At 40.0% G+C, this 15,474-nt stretch overlaps 1 protein-coding gene across 1 annotated transcript in view; it reads left to right on the top strand.

Annotated features, from left to right (window-relative positions):
* LOC140313363 (gamma-aminobutyric acid receptor subunit pi) overlaps positions 1 to 15,474 on the top strand; it is a 53,350-nt gene that overhangs the window by 24,775 nt on the left and 13,101 nt on the right. Inside the window, exons 3-6 of the mRNA XM_072391438.1 lie at positions 8,932 to 9,044; positions 10,165 to 10,232; positions 10,755 to 10,972; positions 15,299 to 15,381. Coding sequence (XP_072247539.1) covers positions 8,932 to 9,044; positions 10,165 to 10,232; positions 10,755 to 10,972; positions 15,299 to 15,381 — 482 coding nt within the window. The remainder of the gene's footprint in view (positions 1 to 8,931; positions 9,045 to 10,164; positions 10,233 to 10,754; positions 10,973 to 15,298; positions 15,382 to 15,474) is intronic.

Here is a 15,474-nt window from a genome sequence, read left to right as displayed (position 1 = left end):
TGTGGCCTGACAGTGGACTATGGGCCAAGAAAAAAACTAGTCGCAAGGATGTATCTCAAACATCACTACTACAAATGGAATTACGTTGGTTATATGTTTGATGGAAATTCAGGAACTATTTCTTGGATCGGTCTATCAGCAACTCTGTACAAACAGTTGACTGAGGCTTTTTTGATTAAAACAGAAATGTTCTCTATATATGACCAAAACAAATGTGTCTTTATGCATCACTTTACCCTGCTTGATAACATGCTTCTGGAGGAAATTGTCTCATTTTACCCATACACATTTCCAGCCCTGAAGACTTGGAATACCTGGGCTATGACAGCTGTTCAAACGGATTCATTGTCATAGAAATACTTCCATGAGAATTGCTTTTGGACTGTCAAAGGACACACTGTTGCAACTAAAATGGAAAAAACAGCAGTTCCACTTTATTTTTCACTCAGCACTACATATTCGTGGAATACGGGGACCGCCTAACGTACTATGAATAATGTAAAGGGAAAATAAACCCTGTGACTTGACACATCGCATCTGACATCTCATCCCTGGCCAGAGGTCTGTAAGCCTAAGGTGGCTGTTCCAGAATGCAACAGATCATAATACCGACAAGTTGCAGCAACGCATGGGGACACAGCAAGGAGTAACAAGAATGTAGTATTTTGTTCTTCACTCTGCAGCACCTCTTCAGCTTTAGTCAGAAGGAAGTTCCAGTGCTGTGGAAGACCGCCTGTCTGGATTTGGTGGCTAAAGAAAATCTCATCCATCTGCCCTCAATGACTACAAATCATCCCACATCATGAAAGTTCTGGAAGTACTGCCGTTGGCTCATCTAAATAAGCAAGTGAACAACTTTAAAGACCCTCTACAGTTTGCTTATTGTCCTGAGGTTGAGGCTGAAGATTCTATCCCTCACACTCATCACGAAACAGGCAGCCCTATGAAGGTCACGTTCCTTGTTTTTTACAGTGGTTTTAAGACAGTTCAGTATGCACTGTTATGTCAAAAGCTCCAGAAAGTAGAAGTTGATGCATCTTCAATTGTCTGGATTATGGACCACCTGACAAACCGACTTGAGAGGTTGAGAGGTTGTATGTCAGAGAAGGTGGTCAGCAGCACAGGAGCACCACAGAGGACTCTGCTTCTTTTCACCCTGTACACCTCAGACTTCAACAGCAGTTCAGTCCTGTCATCTCCAGAATTACTCAAATGATTGTCCATCTTTGATCCATCCTTTCTTTGTGTAAACAACACAAAGTATGGTAGGTCACTGTTGATCTTAGGAAGACCAGCAGTAAGCCAACCATTTCTATCCTGAGAGAAGAGGTGCGAGACCACATATACCAGGGTGTTCATCTGTTCTGAACTGGGAATGATACACTCAGTCTGAAGAAGCTCAGATCCTTAGATGTCTGCACCTGCAAATTTAATATCCTGTAGAAGTCTGATGTTGAGAGTGCAGTCTGCTTTAGAGCCATCTGTTGGGGCATCAACATCAGAGCCAGTGACTCAAAAAAACTGAACAGACTGATAAAGGCAAGGCAAATTTAATTATGTAGCACAGTTCAACAACAAGGCGATTCAAAGTAAATAACCCTCTGGGGTTTGAGCCGTAATGACGTCATGCAATCTGATCACGCCGGCGTGATCATAGACCTCAGAGGGATAAAGACGGCTGGCTCTGTGCTGGGGACTGGTCCAGAGCCCAAGGAACTGATTGTGCAAAGAGGAATGTTGCAAAGGCTGCTCAGCATAATGGACAATGCTGAACACCTCAACATAACACAGTGATAAAATATCAAAGCGTGTTCAACCAGAGGCTTCTTCACCACTGCTGCAACTACAACTATAAACTCTTTCCTGCCCACAACAATAACTCAACATGATGATTTTTTTCTTGCAGTGACTAATAACTGTTTTGATTCTTTCTGCTGAAATAAATTTGCATTTTGGGATTAATAAAGTATTATTCAATTCAGTTCAGTACTTAACTGGTTAAACCAGTGAAATCCCATGCAAAGAAACAAAGTGAAAACATTTCATCACATTTCAGTAAAATTACACCAGTTTGGTCTTTTCAGTTTCCAAATGCTTACAGTCATTGCTTGAAAACCCATTTAAACCCTGTATTTAATTTAAAACAGCACAAAGGCAACATAGCAAATGTCCAGCCTTCTTTAGTTAGTGATGACACTTATTTACACATTATTTACTTTTTACACTGCATTTATAAAAAAATGGGGTTGTACTCTGTCCAATGACTTGAGTTGCAAACGGCTTTATAAATGTGATGTAATAAAGGTGCTTTGTACTTTTTACTTGCACAGCTATACTGTGAGCTAAAATATAGTCACAGGTTTAACTTTTTTTTGAGACGCTTCTGACTTCAGTCGGCTTATGAAGACGGCAAATGTTCTGCATTTGGCACATGGGGAGTTCTTCTTTTCTCCCATGTGGAGGGGCTTAGGGAGCTGCCTGGGACAGCATGAAAGAGAAAACAGCTGCTTTTATCCACACAAGCCTGTGAGAAGAACTCAGGAGGACTTCTTGTTATGGAGCTTGGTTCTCTGCCTCTGCATCTCCTAGTCTGGAGTGGCTGAGAGGTCTGAGGAAGCCTTGAACGTCCCTGATGAGCAGAATAATCTCTGTGTATGAGAGCAGCAGCGACTTTTCCTAAATCCTATTTCACAGTGGTAAAAAAAAGAAAAAAAGAAGATATTTAATGCAACTTGACAAGTTAAGCATCCAGTGTCCTCCACCTGGAGGATCGAGCTAATGATGTATGTTTTCCTTTTACCTCCTACAGTCTGTTAAAAGACACAGCCCATCGTCAAGGAAATCACAAACATACACAAATGGGTGACCGTAGCTCAGGAGGAAAAGCTGTCGGCTTCCAATCAGGGAGGTCGGTGGTTCAACTCGTGGCTTCTGAGGACTATGTGTCGAGGTGTCCTTGGGCAAGACACTGAAACCAATGTTGCCGAAGTGTGTGTGTGTGACAGAGAAAAAAGCACATAGATCCATGTGAATGGGTGGATGTGACTTGCAGTATAAATGTGCTTTGAGTGGTCAGCTACACTAGAAAAGCCACTATATTAGTACAGTTCATTTACCATTTACTCTGCACTTGAGATTTGGAGGCAATGTAATTGCAGCCCTGCATGGAGAGAAAATGAACCAGTTCTGTGGTCTCCCAATAGACCCATAGTTATGAATTAAGATGCAAATGTCATAAGCTTGAATCTTAGACCTTGAAGGTCAACTTGTCTCATTTCACATGGTGTGCAGAATAAGTGATCTTTATACATACATGATGATACTATAATTCGCACAATTTGGAAGCAATCATCCAAAGGGGAATTCATTTTATCGATCAATTGTACTCTAAGGGCACTGGTAAAGCACCATTCTCTACCAAGACCAATGCCCTATCTGGTAGAGTGAAACATCTCTAGCTCTAAGTTCCCTAAAATTCAGCCAAAAAAAGCAAATGGCCTTGAAAATTTCCAGGCCCTCTGTCTTGGGGATTTATGACACACAATCTGTGAAACTAAGTGGCACATGTCTCATCCTTTGTAAATCACCTGTTGACCCTATTTTAACACTGGTAAAAGGGCAATGCGGCATGTTTAATCTGCATTCAGTCCCACATCAAAGGAATTTGCAGTTGTTCTTCTCTTTCTGCTCTGGCTCTGATCGATATTCAGAATGCTACACCAAGGTGAAAATCTTTTAGTTCATTGAGGTCGCTGCACTCTGTGCTGCAAGAGTGGGCACAGCTCACTTTTCTACTTCTTATGTTTTCTGACCTATAGCATCTTACACAGAAGCACCAAAACTGATAACTTAGCAAAAACATTCAGGCAAAGAAGAAAATTATCAATTTTAACTGTCTGCCAGACAGCTTTGTAGGGTGTGGTTTGTTGTGATCTATCATAATAAACTAGCCTAACTAGCCCAATTGTCTCAAAGTTGGGGCTTATGAGAAATCCATACCTTTATGTTGTTATAGCGTACAAGCTTGGGGTAGTGTGAAACAAAAGAAAAAGGGGAAAATCATCTGGATGGAGGTTTATCCACATATTATGAAATCCAAACTTAGTTACCTTGTACTTTTTCCTTAAAGGGACTATTCAATTAAATTACTCCCTATGCAAACACAGAACCAATATGTTGTTCTCCTTTGTGGGACTTAAGCATTTAAGCATGCCAATGGCCTCAGGGATTTTTGCACTACAAGGGGGCCAGCTGAGGGAGCCTGGGGAACGAGGCATGACATGAGTCAATGAAATAAGAGTGAGAAGCATGTTTGAGTCGATTGCACTGCTGAGTGGGGGGGTGAGGTGGCAGAGGGAGGAGCAGACAGGGGTCCACTGAGAGCGTTACTCAGCTCTCTGCAGGGGTTATGCTCAACTGAATTAATCTGTTGTGAAATGTGCAGGGGTTGCCTAGACTCATGCCTTGTGTGCTTTGGAGACTGGTTAGAAGAGGAAGCGGAAGGTTAGGCTGATCTGTCAAAAGCCTAAGTCATGAAAGGGAATCTAAAAAGGCAAATTCTGCCACAGGGTTTGAGTTTGTTTTTTCAAGCTACCCTTTCAACCTCTGTCTGAACCCACTTTCTGCCCACACACCCACACCAAAAGATGTAAAACATTAGCATTGCCTTTAGCCCTCAGTTTAAATAGACATAGAGGCCATGTAGCTGGTCAGATGATCTAAGTGTTTTGCTCAACACGGTTTTACCATTCTGAGATTTTACTAAAGAACTCGTACAGACATCTTGATGAACATTGTGTCTGGATGTAGCAATGTTCTCAAAGCTTTGTGAGACACAAAAGCAGTCTGCAGACAAGTTTTGGCTGTGGTCAGCATTTGATCAGCTTTTGAACAGAGAGAAGATATTTTTATTGCTTGGTAGTTGTATCATTTTTGGCTAATTATGTGTATCATAGTGTAGTTAAGCAACTCAGACACTGGTATGTTTACGCAGTGAGCCAGCAACAGGAAGAGGTCGGGTAATTAGGACAAATTTAAAAAGAACAAGAATGTAAGTGAGGAGAAAAGCAGAGCTGAAGTATCCAAAGGCCTCATTAACGAGTTTGAGATTTTGATCATGACAAACTAGGACAGAATGAGCATTGCTTCCTGTTCTCACTTCCTTTTCCAGCGGGATCCGAGGGCATGGAAACAATTGTTTGTGACTGGCTAATTAGCATTTTAAAAGCTGTTGTTTAGTTTCATAACATCATTTGCATGCTGATAATGTCGCCTCAAACAGTGTCATAATAGATGAAATCATCAGAAATCAACAAATGCCCTCCAACATTGATGCTCATGTTGATGTCCAGCTGTCAAGCCAATACAAGAATGTCAAGGCAGACATGTAACAGCAAATCTTTTTTTTGAGTGAAATCTTTCCATCAAATTTTTTGCCAAATGCCAAATTTAACAGTATTATTTCAAATTCTATGCATCCATCTGTTATTCTTATGTTATGCTGCTGGTGAACTTTAACCAGTTACATTGGAAAGCCTAACCTGAACCCAGTAACTTGTAGTTTGTAAAAGAGGGCAGAAACAAACTTTGTTTTGTTGCTTCATTCCCAAAGTCCTTTGACCTTTCGATGTGGACGCTCTTACCCATTAAATGTCATGCAGCAGTTATCTTAGGACTGTTTCATTAAATTGGGTGACACTGCGTTCCTCTGTTGACATTTCTGGTAGCACAAACAGAACAGCAAAAAAGCATTTTTTCAAGCGAGTGGGTTGTCTGGGCGGGCTTTCAGTTCGTTACGGGTACTTATTCATGAACAGAAAAACTGAGTCACAGTTCAGTATGCACTATGGTCAGTTCAAGTACAACCTGTTCACTTTTCATTCAAATGGAGTAGCATGGTGCTTTATTTACTCACAGATACTTTTGCACAAAATGCCAGGATGGTTGTGGATGTCTGCGCCAACTAATGCACATTTCTCCAGAGCAATCTGCGCAGATATCGGAGAAAAAGATGCATTTTAAATGGATTTGACTTCGTGTGCTGCCCTGTAGAGCAGATTGGTGGCGAAAATATGAAATTGTACAGAAGCAAAGCAAAAGCCTCTTCCTTTGAAAGACAGAGGTCCTCCTCTGCTCAGTTGTGGGCATTGAGCGTGTCATCGTGTTGGGTCTGTCAGCCTGCAATCTAGGGAAAAAAGTGCACTCCACACGCTGCGCTTTCATCTGAGGAGAGAGGGACCCTACAGCACATAAATAAGAGTGATGTTTGTTTGAGGGTGCATGCATGCATGTCTGTGTGTGACTTCATGTGTTATTTGCATTGAGGCACACTGACTTCTGTCCTCCAGACTCTGCTGCTTTATAAATCAGATAAGTAAAGTTAGTATTTGTAACATCATGACTCTTGGAGCATCCTAAAGACCTACCTTTCTCTCTGTTTTTTTGTTGTTGTTTTTTTCCCCCACCCTGCTGTCAGGGCTCAGTGGTTAGTGACTGTTTGGCAGGTTGGAAAGCTCAGGTCCCCCCACCCCCCTCTGCCTGCAGGTGAAGCTTTAGACAGCTAAAAGTTAGAGTCAGGGGATTTACAGAGAGAGAAAGAATGAGAGGAGAGCTGGAAGATGCTGTTACATTAACAGGAGACCTCGGATGAATAGGCCCGTTGCTTTCATTCATATTTGTGTATAATTGGAAAAAAAATTCTTGACATGTTCTTGACTGAGTTTGAATCCAATTTTCTTTGCCACATTCCAATCTTTTCCATGTTTTTTTCTTTTTTTTTTGCATCACAGTTCCATACAGAACAAACACACACACCTTCCATTTAAAAACACACACACCCGCTCATACCTAATTTAAAACCATTTGTGAAGGTGCACAGGGTCACACCGGGTGACCCAGACTGATAATGCAGTATGCTCCAAGCAGAGAGCTGTCAGCACCATTACTAACATGGCGCTCTCATCCGAGGCTGTTGCCAACTGAAACAACAGGCTGCAAACCATGTGAGTGAGACTTCATGCAGCATAGCAACAGTCTGCTGGGAGAGAGGTACCCCACTGTCGAAGCTGATTTTCCACAGTCAGTTGAAACGAGCTGAGTTTTCTGGCAGCTTTTTTCCCCCTCTCTGTGCTTTTTCCTTTGTAATAGATGACAGTCTGGTTTGGAAATTGGGTTCTAAGGTCATATAGTGGATTAGGCTGAATTCTCTTGTGGAAGCAAGAGTACAAAAAGTAGGGGCCCCAGCAGGCCATTGCCATGCCCCACATCATGAGCCAATAAAACGGGGAGAAAAAGAATAGCGAGAGTGGTAATATTGATATTTAAGGTGTGCAAGAAAACATGTACAGTAATCTTAAGAGCTGTTGGTTGCCGTGTCAGAGTGAAAATCAGTCTTTTTTTTTCTGTGGTCCTTTTCTGCCTAGCTTATTTTATTGCTGTTTGTCACTGTTTGTTGTTGTGGTTGTACTTTCCATGTTCATTCAAGTTCATTTCAATTAAGTCACTCTATGTTGTGTGTAATTGGATATCTGTTTTATGTTTATTTATTCCTCACTGTCCTCCTGCTGTAAGTCTGTGTTTGGGTCCTTCGCTACTCCTCATTTGAGATGCAGAAAAGTGTATCAACAAGGAAACAGCATGCAGCACCTGATTTCAGGCACTTTTTAAAAGTAGAAAAAGAAACATCGTTTTTTCACCGATACCTGATTGGCTCTCGTTACGTTGCAGTACCTTTAAGTTAAACAGATGTCACAACATCTCAAAAACTTTCAGAAGCAATTGTCTCTTCATAAGGTTACAAAAAGAGACTAAATTGGTTTTATGTAGCACTGCAAATTCAATGAATCATTAAATCCTTTTCACAGATTTGCCTAAAAACCATTTAATATACAATAGGGTGGTTACCACGAAAAAGGGCTGTGTCTCATGTGGTTAAATGTAATTGAAAGAGCTGCTGTGTAACTTCACCACACAATGAGAAGCCTCTTAATGACAAACAAAGCAGAAGGATTGTGTCATAATGTTACAAACCAAACCGCCCAAATGCAGTTTATAATGTTATGACAGTTTGTCATTTGTAATGATGCTACTTGTAGAAGCCATTAGCAACATTTGCAGCTGTATGAAGCTGAACACTAATTATGTCGATGTCATACAAAACTTGCTTACGTAATTAGGTGTCATATGTTGATAATTTCACCAACATATGACAATAATTCTAAACAGATTACTGATGATTTAAAAGATGCAGCATTTTCACTGTAATGGGGATGTTTCATGAAGGCTTTGATGATGAGTGGGTTGAAATATGTTTGCCTCATCATCCCTGCTCTCATTCTGACATATGGGACTACGAGAGTGCACAAGTGACGAGGCGGACTAATGCCAGCGTATGGAGATCAATGCTTTTCTGCCTCTGCACATGGCCTGATCTGAAGTGCTTCAGCCTCTCTTACATCATGGCACGTGCCTCAAGGCTTCTCTCTACAGAGCAGCCATTCTGTATTTAGAGACTGATTTATACGCAAACACACACAGCACTGGGAAAAGCGTAAAGAGTGAATTCTGCCTCCTGCTGCAGTTGATACCAATGTAATCATCTTCCCACACTTCATTGTGCCTTTAAGGATAGCATTTAGATAAGCGGATATAAAACCACAAACATGGGTGATTTTTGGTGTTCTGAACCAGGTCAATTCAAAGTTATGTAATAGTTAAAATAAGCCTTTTTTTGTCCACCACCAGTCATCTTTTAGTTCCTGGTAACCATTTTAATCTCATGCCTGTTCTTCCTCACAACATGCCCTCAAAGGTTCGCTGTGGAACTCACACTGTGGATTCTGACACTACTAAAGTGGAATCCACATGGTTACAGGAGGACAAACAAAAAACCAACTTATTTTAGCTTCTCTATTTCTCCGTCTTTGTTCACAGGTTGTTAGAGAGCTCTTTTCTCAACGCAGAGGTAAAAGAAGGAGAGATTCTGCCTCCTACCATTCAGAGGCTGATGAAAGGATACAACAAGTACCTCAGGCCTTTCTTTGACAGTAAGGAAACAGCAGAGACATGCAGACATGATGGAAATGTACATTTAACAGAAAATTAGCAGCGAGCGGTGCTGTCTCCCACGGTGTATTTACAAGCTCACAAATGTGCATTTGAATGTAAATTGAGTCTTCTTTGAAATGTGTGTTCTCCAATTTTGATGAAAAGACAATTAGCATCCGCTTTGCTATGAGACCAGAAATTAAGTCCATATGCATAAATTACCTTGATTGTAATATAAATCTTAAATGAAGTTTGTAGATGTATAACCAAAAGTAGAGCTGCTAATACACGCTCAATTTGCATTCCAATCTCCACCAGCCGTCTAATTTGCTTGCAGTGGAGAGGCATAGTCTGTCTCATTGCATGCTTTCAGAAGAACGTTAGGTCATGCCCAGCAAATCCTTTGCTGTTGTTATTGTTCAGCAATCCGTCACATGATGATTATAGTTTGTTTACCCGTTGTTTGATCTTTAATAACACCTTGGACTCCACCATAGCGAATGCTGCGCAGCATAATCAGCAGTCCTCCCGGCTTGGAACACAAGTTTGGCAAACAGTGACAGTGAAAATGCGAACAAGCACACATATTCAGATATCCGCACATGTGTTTGCATTAACAAAACAAAATCATCAATTCTGAAACGAAACTTAGGGATTGAAGGGATGATCCAGCACTTTGGGTGGTACTCATTCACTTCCTTGCATGTGGTTAGATGTGCAGATACCACTCTCCGAACTTCATTCTGAAATTAAACTTCTTCTGAGGCAAATACACAAATCCTAAATCCTCACACATGCCACAGTGGGCACACATCTGCACATTGAAAAGTCCCATTAATCTCTCTCAGTAGAATAAAGATTGACAAGTGAGAAGGAAGACAAACAAGAGGATGGATCATTGGAGAGAAGAGAAGTTACCCCCTTATTCGATGGAGATTCATGGAGAACGTGGCCCTTCAAGGAAGTTCACACTCGGTGGAGACATTTGGAGGACTTCAGCATTTTTAATCACACTGTTCTTCATCAACTAACACTGAAACACTCTTTAAAGTTGTGGTGATTATGCAATGTGTAAACTTGCAGTTGTGGGTTTAGTAATAGTTTCTGCTTTGTTTGTAGACGGCCCTGTAACGGTGGGTATGAGCTTGGATATTGCCAGCATTGACACCATCTCAGAGATCAACATGGTAAGATAATCACACCCTAACGAGTGCACGAGCACAGCTTTCCAAGTGAATTATCTGTAGAACAAATAGGTGAGGCAAATATTTCCATCAATTAAGAGAACAAAAGATTTAGAAGATTGTGTTACTGTTGTAGCTGAGAAGTGGGAAGTAGACAGAAACACTGGTTTTCCTCTGAAAACAAAAGATACATTTCTCTGCCAGTAGGGAGACGATGCTCACATTTTGGTGCCACCCCACACAGTAAACAGGTTACATTGTCACTCAAGATGCAACAACAGAGCTGTCAGAATGAATGTGCTGCACAAAAAACATGTTCAGTGTCCTAAAAACTAGAGAAGACCTGTTGACTTGAAGCACTGCTGCTGTGGATTATTGTTGCCTTGGGCACAGAGGGGCTTTAGGACCAGAAGTGCACAAAGCCTTCTTTCCAAAAAAAAACTGACTTATCATTCAGCATGTTATTGATATCCCTGTTGACAAAAATCTGATCTCTACGGTGAACTCTTTGCCCCAATCCTTCAGGACTACACTGCGACCATATTTCTCCGCCAACGCTGGACGGACGAGCGCCTGGTGTTTGAGGGCAACAAGAGTCTGAGCCTCGACGGCCGACTGGTGGAGCTCCTCTGGGTTCCTGACACATTCATTGTGGACTCCAAAAAATCCTTCCTCCATGATATCACCGTGGAAAACAGGCTGATCCGTATCTTCCCCAATGGAACTGTCCTTTATGCACTGAGGTAGGATAAAAGATTAGAAGAAACATTATTTGATTGCTTTCTTTGCATTGTCTTTTGCTGCAGCAGATAATAAAAAGTGGTCCTGAGGATAAAGGAGAATTGGGCTTGGGGATAACGTGAGGGTTAAATTTGAGATAATTTGATTGCAATTCGGGATTTTATGTCATACTATTACTATTGGATTATGAGTAAAGCCGCATTCTCCCATTTTCCCTTGCTATTCGGCCAAGCAGACAAGTTTTGTAGTTGCAGAGTTTACAGATAGTGAGTGAGTGTGTTTAAGGAGCTGTCCATGGTTCTGATCTGGCTTCACCCACTCACTTTTTGGACATCAATCTTTCCTCGCATACAAAATAATACTGGTTACACATACTGTACAGGAAATTACACAGCAGGAAAACCATCACAGTGTAATAGCACGTTGTGGCTATGATAGGATAGTTATTAGTGATTATCTTGTTATTGTAGGTTAGGCTGGATACTCAGGCTGCAGTTATTCTGGACCCAGAGTTAATCTCGTTTCAAAACAGAAAAGCCATTGCAATTCTTCATACATGGAAAATTTTATGAGTTATGATTGCATATGAATTTGAATTTGAATCTCAGCTGGGGCCTTTCTGCGTGGAGTTTGCATGTTCCCCCATGTGTATGCATATGTTCTCTCCGGTTATTCCATCTTCCTCCCACCACATAAAAACATACATGTTAGCTTAATTGGTGATTCTTAAATTAACCCTAGGAATAGGAATTAATGTGAGCATATATGATTTATTTGCTTGATGGCTGCAGGGACCCTGAATAAAATTAAACAAATATAGAAAACGAACTGGTGGGTTCAGTTTTGTAAGAAACATTTTACATTATCAACAAGAAGACTCCACTTGATGATTGACTGGCTTGAATCTGTGCGTTTGTGCTCTGACCCTCATAGAGCATTTGCTTCTACACAGGAAAACTGAAAACTCTCTGCGCCTTACTGTGACAGCTGAAATGTGGAGGAGAATAGGGCTCAGCAGTCAGAGAGCAAGACGAGGGAGAATAAAATAAGCCAAATAGAGACAGTCAGGAGAAGCATGGCTACCTGCGGAAACTGAGACTTTGAAAAGGGATAGAGTGCAGTGAGAAATATGAGGTGATAGAGGAAAAGGACAGCTGTGGTAAATGTTTCACTGCTGTGCCAGGGGGAATAAATCACAATGCACTGAAGTGATTGTAACCAAGGGCTGAGCAGTTAAAAAAGGACACGCTTTGTGCCACTTTCATAGCCCACAAAGTGTCCATTTCATATTTCTTGTGTAAAAATGTAGAAATTCAAAGTATCAGCACAATTAAGACTTCAGATTCCAAGTCAAGATGCATGTTTGACTGCCTAAAGGGATGTTGTGTTGGTCACTAAATATTCTTTCTTGTGAGTTGAGACAATTCAGCAAAATTCCTTTTATTTTTACAAATAAATGTTTCCATTAAAAACAGGTTCCATCGTTTAGCATTTGTTAAAAAAAACTCTTTGTGAAAATGAGTTGTCTTTGCACAAATAAATTCAAATTAACTCCCCACAGCAAGGCTAAATTTGCCGTTTTGACTGCAATTATTTCAAGCAGGAAGATGAGAACATCCATGTCCTTAAATGTCCTCCCTCCAGCACTCAATTAGCCAATGAAAGGTCTACAGCAGCGATGTTTCATGACTGCATCATATCATTCAGCGCTGCTTCATGCATGCCCTGAGATGCTTACATTTTAAAGAACTAATTAGCTGCACAGCACTTCCATGTTAATGCACTGATGCATCTAAGAGGAAAGCTTTTGGAGGATGACAGTATTCCCACACAGTTGCTTTCTGTAAGGGTGTTTTCTTTCCTCATCAAATAGAAATGAAAGAACACTTCAGATCAGAACATAATAAGCTCAGATAATGTTGTCATTTTAATAACAAAATTCAAGCATAACTGAAGAAGTTTAAAAAAACCAAATCCATCGTACCCCTTTCATGGAAATTAAGAGGGCAAGTAGCAGCCAGGCACTGCTAATTGAATGCACTCCATTAACTAATCATCATCAAGCGTGATGACCTCTGAGGTTTTGACAGTTTGCTTGTGTGGAGCGTTCAGGGGTGTGTTAGTCCATCATTCTACAGCGAGAAAGAAAAAGGAGAAACTTTGAAAAAGCCAAGAGCTATGTCTCAGACTCAAACAGGCCTCAGTTAAAATGTTGAATGTTAAAGTTCATGTCAGTAATATTAGATAAAGTCTGAACGATCATTGTTTGGAAAGGTTGCTGTGAGAAAGCCTGTCCTCCCAAAGATGAACGTTGCAGCACAGTTTGGCTTGTACAGTTGCGTCTAAAGAAAGCACAAAACTTCTGGAACAATGTCTTTGGACAAATCAGTCTAAAGTGGAGGTGTTTCATCATAATGCACAGGATCACATCTGGCGAAAACCAAACACAACATGGCATACCAACGGTACCACATACCAACAGTCAAGTTAGTTTTGTAGCTACAGGACCTGGGCAGTCTTTGAGTCGACTGAATATGAGTTGAATAGCTGAATATCAAAGTATTCTAGACACAAATGTGAGTCCTAGAGTTAATGTAATGTGTCTGTTAGGTAAAGCTGTGCTGAAATCGGGTCATAAAACAGAACAATGATTCCAAAGATGGAAGCCTACTTGTAGTTATTACTGATTACTTATAAAGGAGGTTCTACAAGCTTGCAATGTAGTTAGTTTTTCCTAAGCTACTTCTACATTTTGGCGTTCCTTTCTTAAATGACTAATATGTTGTGTGTTGTTGCTCATCTGAAGTCGTATTTACTTTATTCTAAGACATGACGAGATGATTTAATTTCATGTCCTTATGGATAAAAGCCTAGAACTCAAGGAAAGCATACTTTTTTCATCAAAACTCTAGCTTCTAAGTGCTCGTATTTAGGACCAAGTGCTCGTATTTTTAGTAATTCAGTATTTCTTATTCATGGCCTTTGACTTACCATTATATTTATCTTCAGTGACATGTTGGCATGCAGTTGCACTCATGCTTTAATCCATTTATAACCCCTGGTTACTGAACATATTAGATAATTGAATAATAATTTTATTTACATTACTTGATTTATATTTAGGTTACATGATTTAAATTAATAAATAATAATTCATTTACGAAATAAATACATTTATATGTTTCTAATGTAACCATAACAACAGTCCCCTGATATAAAAGGCTAATATAAAAGTGTCCTCACTCTCAGAGCTGCACCTTGAGAGACATCCAGACAGACGGAGTCAGAGACAGACCAACTGAAAATAAAAAGAAAGAAAGAAGAAGAAACCCCTCATGGAACAGTAATAATCCTGCTGTTTTAAATCAAAGACCCTTGGCCAGGGGCTAGTGTGTGTGTCTGTGTGCTGATTCGACCCTCCTCATCATCACCCCCCCATTCCCTTTCATCATCATCCCCTTATTCTTTATAGACAACATTCAAATTCTTCAGTTCAGCTGGTCAGACGTTACAGTCTGAACTGACGTGGCGAGCCAAACCTCACTGAACCTGGACTGTCAGAGAAGTTGATTTTGTTTATTTGTGATATATTGTGATTGTATAGCCTACTTTTACTGTTGTAACTATTTTTATTTATCTTTGTTTATTGTTTTGACTGAGAGAGGCATAAGTTAAGGAAACCACCTGTCAGCAAGATACACACTAAAATAGGATTAAAAATACAGAATTAGAATTCAACTAGACAATTAGAATAATAACTAAATTAGCACTAAACTAAGAATTAGACATCAAATTTAGATACTTACCTGACAGGTGGATTTGTAAAGGAAAAGAGGGAATATATTGTCTATTTTTGATGTTGTCTTATGTGTTATTATTGTATAGAAACGGAGAAGATAATCAATTCAAATCGAAATAAATGATATGTTTCACTTTTTTTTAATATAACACAACTGTGATGTCTTGTTTGTTGTCTTTTCCTACTGACACCCATTTCTCCTGAGTGAATCTAATCTTCTGAATAACTGGTCCACATCTAAATTTCAATTTTATTTATTTTACATTATAATAATAACTGATTATATTATTTAACCAGGTGTTACACATTACATCAAAAGCTTTTTCACATTGCAAGTCTAGGTATTTCTTTATTTTAAACTCATCAGCATACATCTCCTAAAGTGTACCCAGAGCCTTTTTGGTATCACCTGGCAGATTTACAAGACCTTGTACATGATGTTGGACCAATTTTCAAGATGAAAAAAACATTTGTGTATTTGTATATTTTCATGAAAATCCTCTTTAATGACAACTTCTGTATTCTTTAGGATTACCACCACTGTGGCTTGCAACATGGACCTGACAAAGTATCCCATGGACAAGCAGACCTGCACGCTACAACTGGAGAGCTGTAAGGATAAATCATGTCATATAAAGGAAATCTGAACTGTTCTGTTTGAAGCCGTGGCAGATAGTTGCTGGGTGGTTGTGATTTCAAGTGAAT

Source organism: Leuresthes tenuis, unplaced genomic scaffold (genome assembly GCF_036924035.1).
Source record: "Leuresthes tenuis unplaced genomic scaffold, fLeuTen1.0.hap1 SCAF_8, whole genome shotgun sequence".
Lineage (NCBI taxonomy): Eukaryota > Metazoa > Chordata > Actinopteri > Atheriniformes > Atherinopsidae > Leuresthes > Leuresthes tenuis.
This window is presented reverse-complemented; position numbering and strand designations above follow the sequence as displayed.